Source organism: Panicum virgatum, chromosome 6K (assembly GCF_016808335.1).
Source record: "Panicum virgatum strain AP13 chromosome 6K, P.virgatum_v5, whole genome shotgun sequence".
Lineage (NCBI taxonomy): Eukaryota > Viridiplantae > Streptophyta > Magnoliopsida > Poales > Poaceae > Panicum > Panicum virgatum.
In genome coordinates, this window is record NC_053141.1 from 44,258,183 (window position 1) to 44,277,956 (window position 19,774).

The 19,774-nt window shown below is 48.8% G+C and overlaps 1 protein-coding gene across 1 annotated transcript; it reads left to right on the top strand.

The window, feature by feature from the left end:
* Positions 1-15,989: 15,989 nt before the first annotated feature.
* On the top strand, positions 15,990-17,524 carry LOC120713535 (BTB/POZ and MATH domain-containing protein 1-like). Its single transcript, XM_039999473.1, has 2 exons — positions 15,990-16,659; positions 17,247-17,524. The coding sequence occupies exons 1-2, from the start codon at positions 15,990-15,992 to the stop codon at positions 17,522-17,524; spliced, it is 948 nt and encodes a 315-aa protein (XP_039855407.1).
* The last annotated feature ends 2,250 nt before the right edge of the window (positions 17,525-19,774 follow it).

The following is a 19,774-nucleotide window of genomic DNA, read 5'->3' on the forward strand; positions in this document are numbered from 1 at the left end:
TATTTGATTATGAATCCAATCATATGAAATTTGCATTATAAAAATAAAAATTTAATAGTCAAATTATTGGTCAAAGATGAGAAGGTTTGAATCTTGATATACGTGTATGCCTTATAAACGGGGAAGGAGGGAGTAGATTTATGCATGCCCTTGAAATAAATAGTGTTATGGCTTGCTATGTGTGCTCTACATCACAGTGGCGGTTTGGGTTCGTTTCAAAAAACAGTGGCGGTTTGGATTTCAGAGGGCTAGTATGGTCTCGAACACTCTAGAGATCGAGCTGCATGTCACCTCAAAGGAGGAAAGACAATTTTACAAAAGTAGTTAGTGGCTTGTTACACTTAGGTTCTACTTCTAGATAATAAAATCGTCAGAACTAATTTGAAGTATGTAACTTTGTGATAGCAGAGACATGAATAGCTTCAGGTCACTTGCTTCAATCATCATATCTATCATGCAGGGGTATGAATGATTCTAGGTTACTTGCTACACAAACACAACTTAGTGGTATTGGTCTTACATTATAAGTTGCAGTGCTAATAAGCAGCCTACCAAAGTGGAGCATCACTACTACTACTAACTCCTAGGTTGTAATGCAAACAAAAGTAGCCAGTGTGGACCAGATCGATTCTCCACCAATACTTGCATTATCAGCACTTAGAGTGGACCACTAGTGGAGCCGGAGATCTCGGCCACCAATTTTTTCTTTTAAAAGAATGCCGCTCCAGTTGAACAAAACCAAACTGAATTACTGAACCCAACTAGAGGTTCAACAGGAGCAGAAATTTCAGTTGCCAGTCCTTAACACTGTGCCATCGATCCAAGAAGCATGATTCTGAAAGAAATTCACACCCAGGTAGGCCGAACTGTGACAGAAAGTGCAAGAGAGTCGCACATGAAAATGCTGAACAGCAGGAGCAGAGAATTCAGTAGGCACCACATGTATCAAAGAAGCACGACTGGATCTGAAGATTATATTTTTTTCACATCGAGGTAGTTCGAGTTTGACAGAAAGCGCAGGAGAGTCGCTTATAAAAATGTTGAAGAATGTAACTCAGCTTGCACTGAATTACTGAGCCAACTAGAGATTGAACTGGAGCAGAAATTTCAGTATACCATGACTCTGAATGTTATTTCTTTTCACATCTAGGTAGTAGTTCGTCTGTGACAGAAAGTGGAGGACAGTACGTCAGTACCACATGAAAATGTTGAGGAATCTAATTCTGCCCAGGCACAACGCAACGAGGGAAAAGGATAACGAGGAAGACGACCTGCATCGACAGCCACGTATGCGTTCCGTGGACTGGACAGGCCGGTCAGGCTTTTATCGGTTTCTCACCACCTCCCTGTGAATTCGCAAATGGCCATCGCGTTCTTACAGCTTGCTCGTACGGCCAACGAAGGTGATGGCGTCGCTCTGAACAAGGACGAAAAGGGTCGGTTGTAAACTAGCATACAGTGGTTCATGTATTTTAACTTGACAACTGGTGCTAGACAAATAATGAAAGCATGCATACATTACTCTTGTCGGTGTCCCGACCCGGGGGGCTGGATCCCAACTAGTAAATGCTGCGTGTTTCCTCGTCTCAGATGATGGTGCAAGAGGCAATCACAATAACGCACAGTTTATCCTGGTTCCGGCCGTGGGGCCGTACGTCCAGCAGAGGGGGTGTGCAAGGGCACTGTATTATCTTGCACCCGGGGTGCTTGCAGTAGGGGATACAAGCGGGGCGAGAGTGGGAGGAAAGCTCCCAAGTCTCTGCTAGAAGTGGAGTTAGTTGAGATGAGTACTCAATCGTGCTGAAAGTTCTGAAAGGGGAAGTTCAGGGAGCCTGCTTCCACCCTTCGATTGGAGAGATCCGTCTCCCTGAAAGGGGAGCCCATCCTCTCCTTTTATAGTTGTAAGGAGAGGCGGTGTACATGAGTGTAGGGGCGCGGAAGTCGTCGTTCTCCCTTGAATCGCGGGGTACAGTGGTCGAACACCGTAGAAAGTGTACTGTGGGAAGGCGGCGCGTGTCGCTGTCGTCCTGGATTTTCGTCCTTGGTCCCGTGGAGATGGCGGCGGCCGTCCTGCAGTGTACCAGTGGTAGTAATGGCGTGGGACGGTCCCGGACCCCCTGGCCGGAGTGCGGGTGTGCACATTAGAAGGTCCGGGAGCGCGTAGAAGTCCCGGACCCCACGAGGGGGAGGTCCGGGGTCGCGCCCGTGCGTGCTGAGTGCCCCTCTTGGCAGGACACGTGACATCGTCGGACCCCTTCCCCAGCGGGAGATGGGTCCGGCGATGGATGTCGGCAGAACAGTAACGGGGGCGGCGCCAACCTGCCTTGTGCCGCATTGAATGCCCACAGTACTGCTACAGCGACTGAGGTGGCAGAGCGGTGACCGGGGTCGGTGGACGGGACGCCGGTCACATCCACTGTGGGAGTGGCAGTCTGACGCCGCCTGCCCTTTGAGCCGTGGTGGAGTGGCTGGCTTTTAATGCCTTCGTACGGCGGTTGGTTGGGCGGCGGGGCCATTTGTCTCTTGTGCCGAGAGATGGCCTCGAGCGAGGCGGAGATTGGCCACCCGCTCGAGGGCAGGTCCGCTGTCCTCGAGCGAGGCGGAGATTGGCCACCCGCTCGAGGGCAGGTCCGCTGTCCTCGAGCGAGGCGGAGATTGGCCACCCGCTCGAGGGCAGGTCCGCTGCCCTCGAGCGAGGCGGAAATGCGATTGCGCGGTCGAGGGTCCCGAGGGGAGCCCTCGAGCGAGGCGGAGATGAGTGACCCGCCTGAGGGTAGATCCGCTACCCTCGAGCGGGGCGGAGTTTGTTCGGTGGGCCTGAGAGGGGCCCTCGAGCGCGGCGGAGATTGGCCACCTGCCCGAGGGGGATGTGGCTGGGCCACATGCTGGACTTCTTTGAGTCCTTTCTTTTCCTCTGAGGGAGAAATAGGCCGTGGGCCTTCGTGGGCCCAGTTGACTTAACATATGTTTGTGTTTTTGAAAGTGGTTTTAGTACCCCGATTAGGGTGTCCCTAATTGTGGCACCCGACAACTCTAGATGTCATCACGAACAGCAACCGGGGATTAGTTTTTGGGCTCAAGGAATCAGTTTTTGTGCACAATAATCATCAATGTTAGTACATTCAGATTATTGAAGTGCGTCACATGAGCACTGTTGTCAATTACCTGCACATGCTGCATAGTTGTACTGGATCCAGAAGATAGAGAGAGATGAATAATAATTTAGTGCCGGAAATTGGGTGTGGCTGAGAAGACAAGAATCAGAAGAGACACCATAGCATATATTCCGAAGGGCGTGGTTCATAAGATAAGGATCGAAATGGTCCAACTAACATATATTCCGAGCATATCTCTGGGCTGTTTAGGTGGACTGGTTCTGAGCCACTGGTGGCACCTCGCTGCATTTTCTGTGGCTGAGGATTGCTGCAACTGCCTCCTGTCAACCTTATTGATTTGATATCCATGGTTATACTGTCAGAAAACCAGTTAACTCTACTCTCTGTAACATACTAGAAGATTACCACTCGACATCTCGAGCTTAATTCGTATGTATAGAATTTTTTTTAAAAAAAATTGTCTCGGCAGTATTCCTATCTTTGTGCTCGATCAGTTAAGTTCCTTCGATTGATCAGTCCGGATGGTAGTGTTTCAGTTCCAGTCTGCCTAGCTAGTGCTTATCAGGCGGTTATCGGAAGCCACAGAATGGCTTCTGAAGTCCGGCCAAGGCCGTGGCGAGACGAGGAACACGAGCAGCGCGCGCATACAGACACCCCCGCGTCGTTCTTTCACCGGCGTCCCGCGAGCAGCATCAGGCGCCGGCCGGTGTGACTCAACCGCCAAATTAAAACTCTAATTAAGCGTAATGATCGTCATTTGAACACATCGGGCGCATTAGCTTAACAGCTTAATTTGGCGATCCTTTTTCAACCCACGACCCAATCGAAACATCACCGGTAGTCCCACGCGAAGGTGGGCGCAGATGGTACAAACACGACATATTACTTGAAAATATAAACTCCATGAAGACGAAACAATAAGTTTTACAAACCGAGTACAATTATATGCAATTAATTTACAAAACTTTACAATATATGGTCTGAAGTTCGAAAATCAAAAGGTCCTACATCTATTCTAACTATCACCAGTTCTGATCCTTCTCGACCGGTCGGACCGGTTCACCCAACCGGTCGGACCGGTCGGCACTATTCTGCCGCCTCCACCGGTCAGACCGGTCCCACGGGCCGGTCAGACCGGTCTGTGCAAAACAGAGAGGCTGAACACTCTGCCCTCGAGTGTACAACCTGACAATCCCTCAACCTAAGGGTCTCGCTCCACCACCTCCCACCCCTCTACATCCCGGCGGATGAACTTGACACAGCAGGGGCAGAAGTCGACGTCCGGGTGCCCTAAAATAATAATTGTGGCAACAAACCCTGAGTATACTAATACTCAGCAAGACTTACCCGACCAGTGGGTATAACCTAGCCCACATACATAGACATGCACGGCATTTTGCTGGTGGTTTGTTTTGCGGAAATGACATCTAGAGGTGTATCCTTACTTTCAATGTTTTAGCCGCATATTTTATATAGATAGACTCTCACTAATGTTTGCCTATCTACACACGCATGTTGGAGCATCCAATTAAGATTCAGAATAGTATCCATTTTTATATCTCTAATATCCTAACTCATTCGCTACGAGGTGACAAAGAGATCAAGGCCCTCATATCCGCGAGACACGACGAATCGATCCGATTTAATCTTGCAAGGTGGACCTAACCAACACGGCACGCAAAAGCCCCGTCGGACTCCACGCACCAACCTTTCCCCTCCCCGCCTCGAACTACAGGAACCAGCCCAACGACATATGGTCAACCGAGCTCAACGTGAGACCACCAAAAGTAAACATATGCATCCCAATTCTCCGCGACTACTCGACTCGCCCCAGGAGTTGGTTGCGGGTTCCTGTACTTTCGAAGCCAAGCAGTACTCAGCTTACCGGTTTCGACTACCTCCTACTCCCGGCATGCGGTTAGTACAATTCAATCCCCGACCAGCACTGCCACAACGACCGGCCCTTAATCGACACGGACGGGGCTAAGACACCCAGGAACCCTGTCCTGCTGCCAAACCTAATACCATCATCCCCGCCCGGTCTCACATCTCCATATCCATTTCAATCCATTTCTCAAATACTGAAGTACAAAGATAATAATGTATCTCATGACTAACCGGCAATTACTCGGCTTCTAAAGCTTCCTGTGTCTCGCGAGTGACACGAAGTCACCCGACTTCTACCGGACTTATTTAGCCTGGCACCGCTATCGACCTAGACATACCAGTAAAAACTCAAGGAAACCTAGGGACCATGCAGCTAGGGTTCCAATCAATTCCTAATACGTAATGCACAAGTAATAGATAAAACATATACATAGTGAATCATAATTTAAAATAATAGGACATGCAACGGGGCTTGCCTTGCATCTGCTGCTCAGTACTAGGGTGAGATGGGCCTTGAACTGACTCTTCGCGACCCTCCTGCTACGGGGCTTGCCCCTGGGGCTCCTGTGGCTCCGCAACCACCTCGTACACGACCTCCTCTGCCGCGGCTGCTACACGTATGCATATGCATATGATATGAGAATGCATGCATGGTTCATAAAAATTACCACTAACAATTAACCAAATAAATTTCCAACTAACCACACCAACAAACCCTAATTTACCCCTCTCAGCCACCGCTATACCGGTCAGACCGGTCCACCTGGCCGGTTAGACCGGTCCTACTTAACCTACCGTGACACCAGTCAGACCGGTCCCTTCGACCGGTCAGACCGGTCCTAACCAGACCAGAACCTAGAAACCTTGGCGTGGTGAAAATCGCCCACCAACTCCAAATACCTTCTAGGATCTAGTTCAGGGGTTCATGTGGATGCTTTTGACCAGAGGAATCCACTTAAAACCTTCTAGAACAAGAGATCGATCCAAACTCCTAAATTACCTTGAATGAGTACCTTTCACGTGAAGAACTTGAATCTCCTGCTCCCCAAGGATGGAATCGAGGAGAAGATGATCCCCCACACTGATTTGATCCTTCCCCGGCCTTGGAATCCGATGGAGAGGAAGGATTTGGGTTCTAGGGTTTGGGTGAGAGGTGAGGGGGAGAGAGCTCGGGAGGGCGAGCTGAGAGAGCTGGGGAGGGTGAATGGGTCGTTGGGAGAGAGAGGAGAGTGATTTAAATGTTGTGGGGCCCAAAACCGCCAACTCGGTTTAGACCGGTCGCCCATACCGGTCAGACCGGTCCGGGCTGAACTGGGCAGAAGTTATTAAAAAGTTTCCCTCCAGTGGTTTGTGGTGCTAATGACCGTAACTAGTCTTAATGATAGGTAATTAACACCTGAGGTGTTACAACCCTTCCCCCTAAAAGAAATCTCGTCCCGAGATTTAATGGAGGTGTTAATTGCAAGAAATATGGAAGGGTAGGTACCTTGGTAAGTTTGTAACAACTCCGGATATTTGGATTTAAGAAACTCTTCGGTTTCTCATGTGGCTTCTCGCTCGGAGTGATTGCTCCACTGAACTTTATAAAAATTGCTGGTTTGATTCCGAGTAACCCGGGTCTTGTGATCAACAATTTTGATTGGATACTCCGGATAGACCAGATCGGGTTCCAGTTGTAATTTCTCTATGTCAATCACCTTTTCTGGAACACGGAGACATTTCTGGAGCTGAGAGACATGAAAAATATTATGAACTGCGGATAATTGGGCAGGAAGTTCCAGGCGATACGCTACCGGCCCACATTGCTCAAGAATAGGAAAAGGCCCAACGTAGCGAGGTGCAAGTTTTCCTTTTACGCCGAATCGTCGAATCCCTTTCATTGGAGAGACCCGCAGGTAGACATGATCTCCCACTTGAAACAGGACGGATCGACGTTTCTTATCCGTGTAACTCTTTTGTCGGGATTTTGCAATCTTTAAATTTTCATGAATAACCCGAACTTGTTCTTCAGCCTCACAGACAATATCGGGTCCGAAAATGTTCCTTTCCCCGGCTTTTGACCAGTTCACTGGAGTTCTACACCTTCGTCCATACAATGCCTCAAAGGGATCCATTCTGATGCTCTCCTGATAGCTATTGTTATAAGCAAACTCGATTAAAAGGTAAGCATTTATCCCATTTCTGACTGTAGGTGAGTGCACACGCTCTGAGCATATCCTCCAGAATCTGATTGATTCTCTCTGTCTGGCCATCTGTCTGAGGATGATAGGCTAAACTGCGGATCAGTTGTGTACCAAGAGCGGCATGAAAATGTTCCCAAAACCGAGCTATGAATTGAGTACCCCGGTCCGTAATGATTGTCTTTGGAATTCCATGGAGACTCACAATACGGCCCATATACAATTGTGCATATTGTTTTGCCATATGTGTTGTCTTTACCGGCAGAAAATGAGCCGACTTGGTAAGGCGATTTACAATAACCCATATGGAATCATATCCTTTGGAAGTTTTGGGTAAGCCGACAATGAAATCCATACTGATGTCTTCCCACTTCCAGGATGGAATACTTAAGGGCTGTAAAGGGCCGGCTGATCTCAAATGGCTCGCTTTAACCCTCTGACAAGTGTCACATTCTGACATGTATCTGGCAATTTTCCGCTTCATCCTCGTCCACCAAAATCGTTGTTTCAGATCTTGATACATTTTGTTGCTGCCCGGGTGAATAGAATATCGGGAAAGATGAGCCTCATCAAGGATTTGTTTCCAAAGTTCAAAATTTTTAGGCACTACTAACCGATCTTGAAACCAAAGAACCCCCTCACTATCTCGATGGAAGCATTGCACCTGAGGATCATTCTCACTGAGCCGTTGCGTGATCTTATCCATGCCCGCATCATTTTTCTGAGCCTCCACAATTTGATCTCTGAGTGTAGGTGTGAGGGTAAGATTAGTAAGTGTGCCTTCAGATACAATAGCCAGATTTAATTTTTTCCATTTCTTGGCACAAGGTTTCATGCACCACTGAAGCTGAGGTGCAACTGCAACTTGCCTTGCGACTCAGTGCATCCGCAACGACATTCGCCTTTCCCGGGTGATAATGAATCTCCAAATCATAATCCTTTATCAACTCTAACCACCGCCTCTGGCGCAAATTGAGCTCACTCTGGGTAAAAATATACTTAAGACTCTTGTGGTCCGAGTATATGTGAACAGAATTGCCCAGAAGATAATGGTGCCAGATCTTTAATGCATGTACTACTGCTGCCAGCTCCAGATCATGAGTGGCATAATTCTCCTCATGTCGTCTGAGGGCTCTGGAGGCATAAGCAATCACCCACTGGTACTGCATAAGGACGCAGCCTAGGCCCGTACCTGATGCATTATAACAAGTATTAATGGCCGAATAATATCCGGCGAAAACAAACAAGGAAGAGAACGTAGTCGGGACCCGTACCTGATGCATCACAGTACACATCAAAAGGCCGGGTAATATCTGGCTGAGCGAGGACAGGGGCAGACATCAGAAGCTTTTTCAAAGTCTGGAAGGCCGGCTCGCATTTGTCGTCCCAACTAAATCTCACCCCTTTCTTGAGTAACTCAGTCACTGGCCTAGCAATTTTTGAGAACTCCGGTACAAACCGGCGATAATAGCCTGCTAGCCCAAGGAAACTCCGGATCTCTGAAACAGACTCTGGAGTCTTCCAATTCAGGACATCCTGAATCTTGCTAGGATCAACAGAAATCCCCTTGTCTGAGATGATGTGGCCCAAGAACTGGACTTCCTTGAGCTAGAAATCACATTTACTAAATTTGGCATACAACTTGTGCTCCCGCAGGTGCTGAAGCACAATGCGGAGATGCTCTGCATGTTCTTCTTCATTTTTGGAAAATATCAGGATGTCGTCAATGAAAATCACGACAAACTTATCTAGCTCGGGCATGAACACCGAGTTCATGAGATACATGAAATGAGCAGGGGCATTCGTTAGCCCGAAAGACATGACCAGATATTCAAAAAGTCCGTATCCGGTGGAAAAAGGCATCTTGGGAATATCCTCAGCTCTAATCTTTATATGATAATAGCCAGAGCGGAGATCAATCTTGGAAAATACTTTGGCCCCGAATAGCTGATCAAACAGAATATCAATCCGGGGAAGGGGATATTTATTTTTGATTGTGACGGCATTCAGAAGTCTATAGTCCACACACAACCTGAGGCTTTCATCTTTCTTTTTCACAAATAGTGCAGGACAGCCCCAAGGTGACGTGCTAGGACGGATATAGCCCTTATCAAGCAATTCCTGCAATTATTTCTTTAACTCTGCCAGCTCATTGGGTGGCATCCGGTAAGGCCTCCTAGAAATCGGTGCCGTACCTGGTTGCAATTCAATCGTAAACTCCACGTCATGATCAGGCGGCATTCCAGGCAAGTCATCCGGAAAGACGTCCGGATATTCACACACCACTGGTATATCTGCTAGCTTCTTACCCTCAACCTGATTCACCGTAGGTGTCAAAGACATATTATCTTTCAAATGTAAAGTCATACACCCATGAATGGAAGATTTGATGTGCACAGATTGTGAGGTCGTGTCCAGACTAACTCCTTGACCCTCCATCCAGTTCATACCCAATATCAAATCAATCCTTTGGGTTGGTAACATTATCAGGGCCGTTGGAAAATTTTTTCCTTGCAACTATAGGGGTACTTGCTTGACAAATTGATTGGTGATTAACTTTCCCCCAGGTGAGTGAATATGGTACGGCTTGGGCATGCTTTCTATCTTCAGCCCCAATCTAATAGCACACTCCTTGCTAATAAAAGTATGAGACACTCCAGAATCAAATAGGACAGTAACAGGATATTCATTTACTGAAAACGTACCCGCCATCACTGGAGCTCCCTCTGGAATACCCTCGAGGGTGGTGTAGTGCACTTACCCCGGCTTGAAGTGGGCCACACTCTGCTTCTGACCCTGCTGGCTCGACTGCTGGCCTTGCTTGGGTGGCATTGGGTAGTTCCGTGCAAAATGACCCGGCTGCCCGCAGTTGTAACACTGAAACAGATTGGGGCGCACCACCGGCTGCTGCACCCAGACCTTATGCTCATTCTGCTGAGGAGCAGGAGGCCTGACTGTCCCCAGTGGCTGAGTGTACTGAGGGGGCCTGTATCCCCACTGCTGTTGTGGCTGGTGCTGAAAGGGTGCTCGCTGTGGGCCCGACTGCACCAGACGGAACCTCTGAGGGGTACTGCTAGAAGATCCCGCTGCCGGCGCTTTTCTCTTCTTTTCTGCCTTGTGAGCTAAGTGGGTGTCCTCCTGTATGATAGCCCCATTGACCAGCTCACCGAAACTGTCAAACTTGACCATTACCAAGCGATCCTGGAGCTTACTACTAAGCCCCTGCCTGAAGCACGCCTGTTTCTTCTCATCAGTGTCTACATGATATCCCGCGTACTGCAATAAATTATTGAAGGCCTGGGAGTACTGTAGAACACTGTTGTTACCCTATTTCAGGGCCAAGAACTCGGTGAGCTTCCTGTGAATGACCCCTGCAGGAATATGATGCGCTCTGAAGGCGTTCTTGAACTCCGCCCAGGTGAACCGAGTGCCCGCAGGGAACATGGCCACGTGATTGTCCCACCACGTGCGTGCAGGACCCCTGAGCTGCTGGGCTGCAAATCCCGCCTTGTCCCCATCCTGGTACGGGTGCAGGGTGAACTTGGACTCTATAGTCCGGAGCCAACTATCCGCCTCCAATGGCTCATCCGCTTTATGAAAAAGCGGTGGTTGTGTACTCAGAAATTGCTCATATCCAGGGATAGGTGGCTGGTGGTGATGGTCAGGCTGCGACGCTCTGCCCTGCGCCACAAGCTCACGGAGGAGTGTCATCTGCTCATCGCACTCAGTGAGCATGGCCGCGATGTCCTGGGCCAACTCACGAGTGTTCGGTGGTTCTCCCATTCTGCATTCAACCATGATCGGGTTAGTTGTATTTTTTTGATTACTGAAGAAAAAATCTTGACTGCTACTAATATCCGAATCATGGAAGAAATCGCCGAAAATCAATTATTTGAACACAACTTAGGGGTCTCTGTCCGCGCTCAACCGGTCAGACCGGTCTGCATGGCTCTGCATGGGCTCTACGTAGATCAACCGGTCAGACCGGTGGTCAATACCGGTCAGACCGGTCCGTAACAGAAACGAACTTCTAAGCCCTAACTGTGTACCAACCCTTAAACCAAAATATTAACTGAAATTTGAAAACCATAATGCCATGATGCATGATACAATGCATGAACTCATATACCAACTTTCAAATGCTACCAAAAATCTTAAAAGCCATGATGCATGAACGTCGAACGTAATTCTCTCTATCAAAACTAAACATCTATTACTACTCGAACACAGACCATATACATACGGCTTAGTACAAACAACCCCCACTCATATTAGTAAACCAATCTCATCCTAATTCAGAAACTCATTTTTAATTTGTAATCTCTGAAAATTAGCCATGCTCGTACCACTCCCAGTGTGTTTCGGCTCTGATACCAGCTGTGACTGAACTGCCAAATTAAAACTCTAATTAAGCGTAATGGCCGTCATTTGAACACATCGGGCGCATTAGCTTAACGGCTTAATTTGGTGATCCTTTCTCAACCCACGACCCAATCGAAACATCACCGGTAGTCCCACGCGAAGGTGGGCACAGATGGTACAAGCACGACATATTACTTGAAAATATAAGCTCCTTGAAGACGAAATAATAAGTTTTACAAACCGAGTTCAATTATATGCATTTAATTTACAAAACTTTACAATAGATGGTCTGAAGTTCGAAAATCAAAAGGTCCTACATCTATTCTAACTATCACCAATTCTGATCCTTCTCGACCGGTCGGACCGGTTCACCCAACCGGTCGGACCGGTTCACCCAACCGGTCGGACCGGTCGGCACTATTCTGCCACCTCCACCGGTCAGAACGGTCCCACGGGCCGGTCAGACCGGTCTGTGCAAAACAGAGAGGCTGAACACTCTGCCTTCGAGTGTACAACCTGACAATCCCCCAACCTAAGGGTCTCGCTCCACCACCTCCCACCCCTCTGCATCCCGGCGGATGAAGTTGAAACAGCAGGGGCAGAAGTCGATGTCCGGGTGCCCTGAAATAATAATTGTGGCAACAAACCCTGAGTATACTAATACTCAGAAAGGCTTACCCGACCAGTGGGTATAACCTAACCCACATACATAGACATGCACGACATTTGGCTGGTGGTTTGTTTTGCGGAAATGGCATCTAGAGGTGTATCCTTACTTTCAATGTTTTAGACGCATATTTTATATAGATAGACTCTCACTAATGTTTGCCTATCTACACACGCATGTTGGAGCATCCAATTAAGATTCAGAATAGTATCCATTTTTATATCTCTAATATCCTAACTCATTCGCTACGAGGTGACAAAGAGATCAAGGCCCTCATATCCGCGAGACACGGCGAATCGATCCGATTTAACCTTGCAAGGTGGACCTAACCAACACGGCACGCAAAAGCCCCGTCGGACTCCACGCACCAACCTTTCCCCTCCCCGCCTCGAACTACAGGAAACAGCCCAACGACATATGGTCAGCCGAGCTCAACGTGAGACCAACAAAAGTAAACATATGCATCCCAATTCTCCGCGACTACTCGACTCGCCCAAGGAGTTGGGTGCGGATTCCTGTACTTTCGAAGCCAAGCAGTACTCAGCTTACCGGTTTCGACTACCTTCTACTCCCGGCATGCGGTTAGTATAATTCAATCCCCGATCCGCACTGCCACAACAACCGGTCCTTAATCGACACGGACGGGGCTAAGACACCCAGGAACCCTGTCCTGCTGCCAAACCTAATACCATCATCCCCGCCCGGTCTCACATCTCCATATCCATTTCAATCCATTTCTCAAATACTGAAGTACAAAAATAATAATGTATCTTGCGACTAACCGGCAATTACTCGGCTTCTAAAAGTTTCCTGTGTCTCGCGAGTGACACGAAGTCACCCGACTTCTACCGGACTTATTTAGCCTGGCACCGCTATCGACCTAGACATACTAGTAAAAACTCAAGGAAACCTAGGGACCATGCAGCTAGGGTTCCAATCAATTCCTAATACGTAATGCACAAGTAATAGATAAAATATATACATAGTAAATCATAATTTAAAATAATAGGACATGCACCGGGGCTTCCCTTGCGTCTGCTGCTCAGTATTAGGGTGAGATGGGCCTTGGGCCGATTCTTCGCGACCCTCCTGCTGAGGGGCTTGCTTCTGGGGCTCCTGTGGCTCCGCAACCACCTCGTACACGACTTCCTCTGCCACGGCTGCTACACGTATGCATATGCATATGATATGAGAATGCATGCATGATTCTTAAAAATTACCACTAACAATTAACCAAACAAATTTCCAACTAACCACACCAACAAACCCTAATTTACCCCTCTCAGCCACCGCTATACCTGTCAGACCGGTCCACCCGACCGGTCAGACCGGTCCTACTTAACCTACCGTGACACCGGTCAGACCGGTCCATTCGACCGGTCAGACCGGTCCTAACCAGACCAGAACCTAGAAACCTTGGCGCGGCGAAAATCGCCACCAACTCCAAATACCTTCTAGGATCTAGTTCAGGGGTTCATGTGGATGCTTTTGACCAGAGGAATCCACCTAAAACCTTCTAGAACAAGAGATCGATCCAAACTCCTAAATTACCTTGAATGAGTACTTTTCACGTGAAGAACTTGAATCTCCTGCTCCCCAAGGATGGAATCGAGGAGAAGATGACCCCCCACACTGATTTGATCCTTTCCCGGCCTTGGAATCCGATGGAGAGGAAGGATTTGTGTTCTAGGGTTTGGGTGAGAGGTGAGGGGGAGAGAGCTCGGGAGGGCGAGCTGAGAGAGCTGGGGAGGGTGAATGGGTTGTTGGGAGAGAGAGGTGAGGGATTTAAATGCTGTGGGGCCCAAAACCACCAACTCGGTTTAGATCGGTCGTCCATACTGGTCAGACCGGTCCGGGCTGAATTGGGCAGAAGTTATTAAAAATTTTCCCTCCAATAGTTTGTGGTGCTAATGATCGTAATTAGTTTTAATGATAGATAATTAACACCTGAGGTGTTACAGCCGGCCGGCGCGGTCGCCGCGTCAGAATCTGCTCCGCGGACGAGCGGAATTGAACGCGACGCGTGAAGCTGCGGTGCTCGCGACCGGAGCTCAGCGAGCCGAGGACATACAATTCCTTTTCAGAGATACGCTTCAGTCCTCAGTAGACTGCATCGATCACTCATACGGCGTGATTAGTTTTCTTTTCTTCTTTTGAATCACATGACAGACAACGGAATGATTAGGTTAGCGAAAGCCCGATGTGATTATTCCTGCATTATTCGGAGCATGGTCGGCGTGTGGCGGGCTGGCGGCGCCTGCATGCCGACGGGCACCGGCATGCCGTGAGCGCGCTCGTCGGACGGTCGGAGCACCAGCCGAGTGCTGACGAGAGCTTCGACTTCGAGTCCACTACCGGCCGGCGAGCTGGTATGGCCAGCACATGGTGATGTCAATGCCAGAATATAGCACGGCTGCTGCTGTTGTTTTTTTTTTCTTTCGAGTAAGACAACGCTGCTGCTGCCAAGTCCATTTTTTTTAGAGGAATTCCCAAGTCCATTTAGTTCAGCTAGTTGTGAGGATGGGCCTAGCTGCGTCGTGGTCGGCCCGCGTAACACAAACTCCCCTATTCCGGGCCAGTATGCAGCAGCCCATTTTTATAGATTTCTACGGTCCCATCCAGCAAAACGCAAAGCTCTCGCTCGTCTCGTCGGTCAGAGTGATTGCATTGCACTTTTAAATTCAATCATAGCTTGATCAGCCATATTGATTTAGTACTAATGCCAGTTTTATGCTGCTCAACTAGCACAAACCATATCTGGAATCGTTTTCCCCCCTTATCTGCTCAACTAGCACAAACCATATGCTGCTCAGCAAGACGTCGTCGTCGAGCACGCGGAGCCCCTGGATCCTCCCGAACACCTCAGGGAGCTGGCGATCCACGAGGCGCACGCTCTCCACCGGCTTGCCCTCCTCCTCAGCCTTCTTGAGCACCGCCACCACTGCACCTCCTCCCGCACCGCGGCGTCACCGCCGTCCTTCCCGCCCTCGGCCGCCTCTCCATCCACGTCCATCATGTCCGTCATCCCCTCCATGGCGGAGCGGTACACCCTGGAGTCGGCGAGTTCGTGGTCGGGCCGCGGGCCGAGCGCCTGGAGCGGTACACCCTCTCGACTCTCGAGCCAGGCCTCGGCCTCATGCATGCAGCGGGACCACGGAGGCGTCGTGCGCCTCCTCGAGCCGCGCCACCACCGCGTGGCACGCCTCGATGTCGACCCGCGAGCCCCCGGCAGCCGCCACGACGGCGCGGGAGGAGTCGGCGAGCTCGTGGTCGGGACGAGGGCCGAGCGCCTGGCCCATGGCGCGGAGCACGGGCGGGCGGCGCAGGCCCGGCATAAGCTCGACGAGCTCGAACTCGACCGCGGTGGGCGGGGCCCGCGGCGGCGGCAGCGGCTGCTCGATGTCGAACTCGGGGGCGGTGGGTTTGGGCCGCTTGGAGAGCGTGGGGATGCGGGAGAGCACGTAGTAGAGGATCGGGTGCGCCTGCGGCGCCGGGTCCATGGCTGCCGGATTGGCGGTGCGGAGATCGCTGTTGGTTCTCGGGAGATGCGCGGTGGTTTGGGAAAGAGAAGACGGCGGCTGCGGGGCTCGTTATGTTTTCATATTTTAACTCAGTGTCAGAATCGGATACAGATACCAGTCTTGGATGCAGATACGAATACGAATTTTCGCCAAATTGCCAGGCTCCTTAGCAGTTAGCACTACATATACTCCCAGCAGCAGGCTACTCGACTCGATCTGCAATCTCGTCCAACTAAACTAGTGCAAATTAAAGACGATGGGAGCCAGCATGTTCGACTACTGTAGCTTCACGCATCAGTTCATGCTCAACTACGAGGAGACGAGGAACGTCGCCATCGGGCACGCCGTCAGCTCCGGCGACATCTCTGCTGGGGGGCACCTCTGGAGGGTCAAATGCTACCCGCGTGGGGATAAAGAAGAGACCAAGGGCGAGTACCTGTCCATCTACCTCCATCATCTGAGCGAATCCAAAGACGCCATAGCTATCTTTAAGATGGACAGAGACGGTGCTCCGTCCTCGTACCATAGAAACAGGAGCGCGCGTATCTACGCATCAGAGGATAATTGGGGTTGGCGAAAGTTCGTGAACCGAAGCCTCCTCGAGTCGCTGTACGTGACGGATGGATCCTTCGTCGTCATGTGTGTAGTCAAGGTCGTGCCTGACAACCCCTTAGAAGACGACCCGCCCTCCGACATGCGGAGCCACCTTGGCGCCCTGCTGGATTCCGGGGACGGCTCCGACGTGTCGTTCGTCGTCGACGGCGAGGAGTTCCGCGCCCATCGGGCGGTGCTCGCCGCCCGCTCGCCGGTCTTCAAGGCGCAGCTCCTGGGATCCATGGCGGACGGCAAGATGGCATCCATCACCTTGCATGACCTCGCGCCCGCGACGTTCAAGCTCATGCTTCGGTTCATCTACACCGACTCAGGGTTTGTTGCCACATTTATTATTACAGGGCATTTGGACGTTGACTTCTGCCCCTGTTGTGTCAAGTTCATCCGCCAGGATGCAGAAGGGTGGCAGGTCGAGGAGAGAGACCCTTAGGCTAGGGCTTTGTCGGGTTGTACACTCGAGGGCAGAGTGTTCAGCCTTTCTATTTTTGCGCAGGCCGGTCGGACCAGTCATGGTTAGTCAGGGCTTTTGAAGGCTAGTGTAGTTGTAGAATTTAGTCTATTTGAATTTCAGTACATCGGATGTAAAGATTGTAAATTATGCAACTTTTGTAAATTATGTGTATATTTGAACACGGGTTGTAAAACCTAATGTTTCATCCTCCTATAGTGTATGAATTTCTAAGTATCATATTGTGCATGTACCATCTGCGCCCTCCTTCGCGGGGGACTACCGGTGTTGTTTCGATCGGGCCGTGGATTGAGAAAGGATCGTCAAATTAAGCCGTTAAACTAATGAGTCCGATATGTTCAAATGACGACCATTATGCTTAATTAGAGTTTTAATTTGACGGTTCCGTCACAACGTTCAAGCTCATGCTTCGGTTCATCTACACCGACGCATTCCCTGAAGACGGCTTGCTCACCTGGGATGCTCCAACTGCAACGGAGAAGCTCCAAGATCTGCTTGCCGTCGCCGACCGCTACGCGCTTGACCGCCTGAAGCTCATGTGTGCCAGGAGGTTGTGGGATGATGTGTCCGCTGATACGGTTGGTGCAGAAGTTCCCGTCGATTCTCGGCGAGCTCAGGCTCAGGGTGAAGGTCGGGGCATAGTGACATTCAATCATATGCGGACGATGCGTTCAATTCGAGACTCGTCGTTAGTAGGGCACGCGCAATGATTACTGAGATCAAGTCTCTATAGCATGTTCCATGTCATCTATAGGCAATATCATAGTAAACCATCTTAATGAAGTATTTATTTACATGTCTATATTTGCTTTCAATGCCTGCATGTCTATGTGACTAAGGTCGGTCTCAGTAGAAGTTTTATTGACACAGTTATCTAGATTGAGAACTAGATAACTATACCAGATGAGTTTCATACACGGTGATGAAACTCTCCTCACATATCATGAAACTCCATCATTCTCTCTTCTTGCCATGTCAGTAAAAGTCTCCTCACATCCCATGAAACTCCATCATTCTCTCTTTTTGCCATGTTAGTAAAAGTGTTCTATCTGTACATGATGAAGTCTTACCGTTATTGTATCGTCATCCTATCGTCCAAAATTACACGTTACAATTATTGTATCGTCGTCCTATCGTCCAAAATTACACGGCAAATCCTCGAGAAATCTCAAAATATTCGCTCTCATGGGGAGTCGAACACATAACCTCAGGTGTTATCGAGACTCTTGTAATCACTAGGCTACATGTCCTTTCGCACCTATTTACCTATTTAGCTATTTCTAAAGCAAGTATTGTTTCCTTGGTCTCTTTTGGGCTTGGGCTATATTTTATTTATGGGCCGAACTGATCTCTCTTACATCTGCTGTCCGTTTCTTTATTTTTTTTTCTCCCCATGTACGTTATCGTCTTCTCCTTTCATCATGAGGTGACGACGGTAGCTGCTAGTGCCTCCCATCGCATCAATCTGTTGCGAGTCAGAATCGAAGTGCTCGCTGACTGGATCGTTGTCGTTGCCGACTCAGAATTGATATGGCTTTCATGTTCCAGTAAGTAGCAGGGTTGTCCAAGGAATATTTCCAACTAAATTGCAGTTGGCCATCTCCGACGTGTTTCCACTGTGAAGCTCCTCACCGTCCAGGTAGATTCTCTCCATCCATTCCGCATCCACGATCAACAGGCGAACTCTGTAGATCGTCTCGTCAAGGTGTCGATCCGTATCCTTCTCTCTCTATTTGGCTGGATATGGTCGAGTCTCGTATGGAGTTGGGGTCGATTTTCACATATTTTGTTTGTTTCTGGCTGATCCATTTCGCTTGGCCCAACCGGTCCGATCTAGGCTGGGCCGGCCTAATTAGCGAACGCGCGCCAGGACGGATAGTGGCGAGCGATTTCAGACAGATGCTTATTTCCCTTTTCGGTTTCCGTGTCTAACGCGTCCCTTTCTTTTTTTTTTCTTCTAGCTCCGGTTTTTCTCTTTCCTATTTTTTCCTTTCTCGCCATTTCCTTTGTAGGCCATTTCTTTTGCATGTAATTATGTAACACAAATTTCCGTGTTACATAATTAATGACGCAACTTTTATATAATTTTTTCCAAACAAGTTATAAGAGTAATTATGTAATACAAACTTTCACGATTACATAACTTAAGCACACAACTTTTATATATAACTTTTGTCACACAACTTATATGAGTGTAATTTTGTAGCGCCACTTCCGCGATGCACATAACTTATACGCATAATTTAACTTCTTCTAGTCAACTTATACACAACTCGTACGTATAACTTTTTATTTACAAAGCTGTAACTTATACACAACTTATATGTATAACTTCTTTTTTATAATTTCTTCACTCGATAATTTTGTGCCACCACTTTCATGATATGAACAACTTATAAGCTACAACCTTCATAAAAGATAAAAGTTATAATGTAAAAGCTAATTAGGCCGGCCCCACCCAGACGTGGTTTGTGGACCCTGTTGGACGTTTGGAGTGGAGTTTTATCGCGCGTCAGGAGCGTTCCTGACAAGCGCGTGCCAAATTGGATTTGCGATCTAGGCTCCGTATTATTTTAGTTGAGTAGTATTCCATAAAATTTCCTCATCATTCAGGGTTTGTTTATTGAAAGGCTCACCTAGCCTCGGCCGGTTACTACTTGTGATTGTTCCCGTCCTGCAGGCATCAAACGAAATCCGATTGCAGGTCAGTGTACTATCAAAACTAAGAAGGTTGAATCATGCCCATGTTGCCTGTCTACCTATCTATCTATCTACCTACCTATCTATCTACCTACCTATCTATCTATACCTAACTAAGGATTCAAAGAAATTGAAATTGCCTCCCTACCCTCCCACAGAGGGCCCACTAATCAGAATTTTTTTGGTTGAACCCTGGCTCGACGAAACCATCTAACGGCAAAAACAGCGATTCCGCGACATTTCTGCCTTCACCGCACGCG

Excerpts from the sequence above, each read along its gene's own strand:
- LOC120713535 (XM_039999473.1), top strand. The coding sequence starts at position 15,990 with ATGGGAGCCAGCATGTTCGACTACTGTAGCTTCACGCATCAGTTCATG. Across the intron at positions 16,660-17,246 it reads GTTCATCTACACCGACTCAG|TCCCTGAAGACGGCTTGCTC; the intron begins GGTTTGTTGCCA and ends ACACCGACGCAT.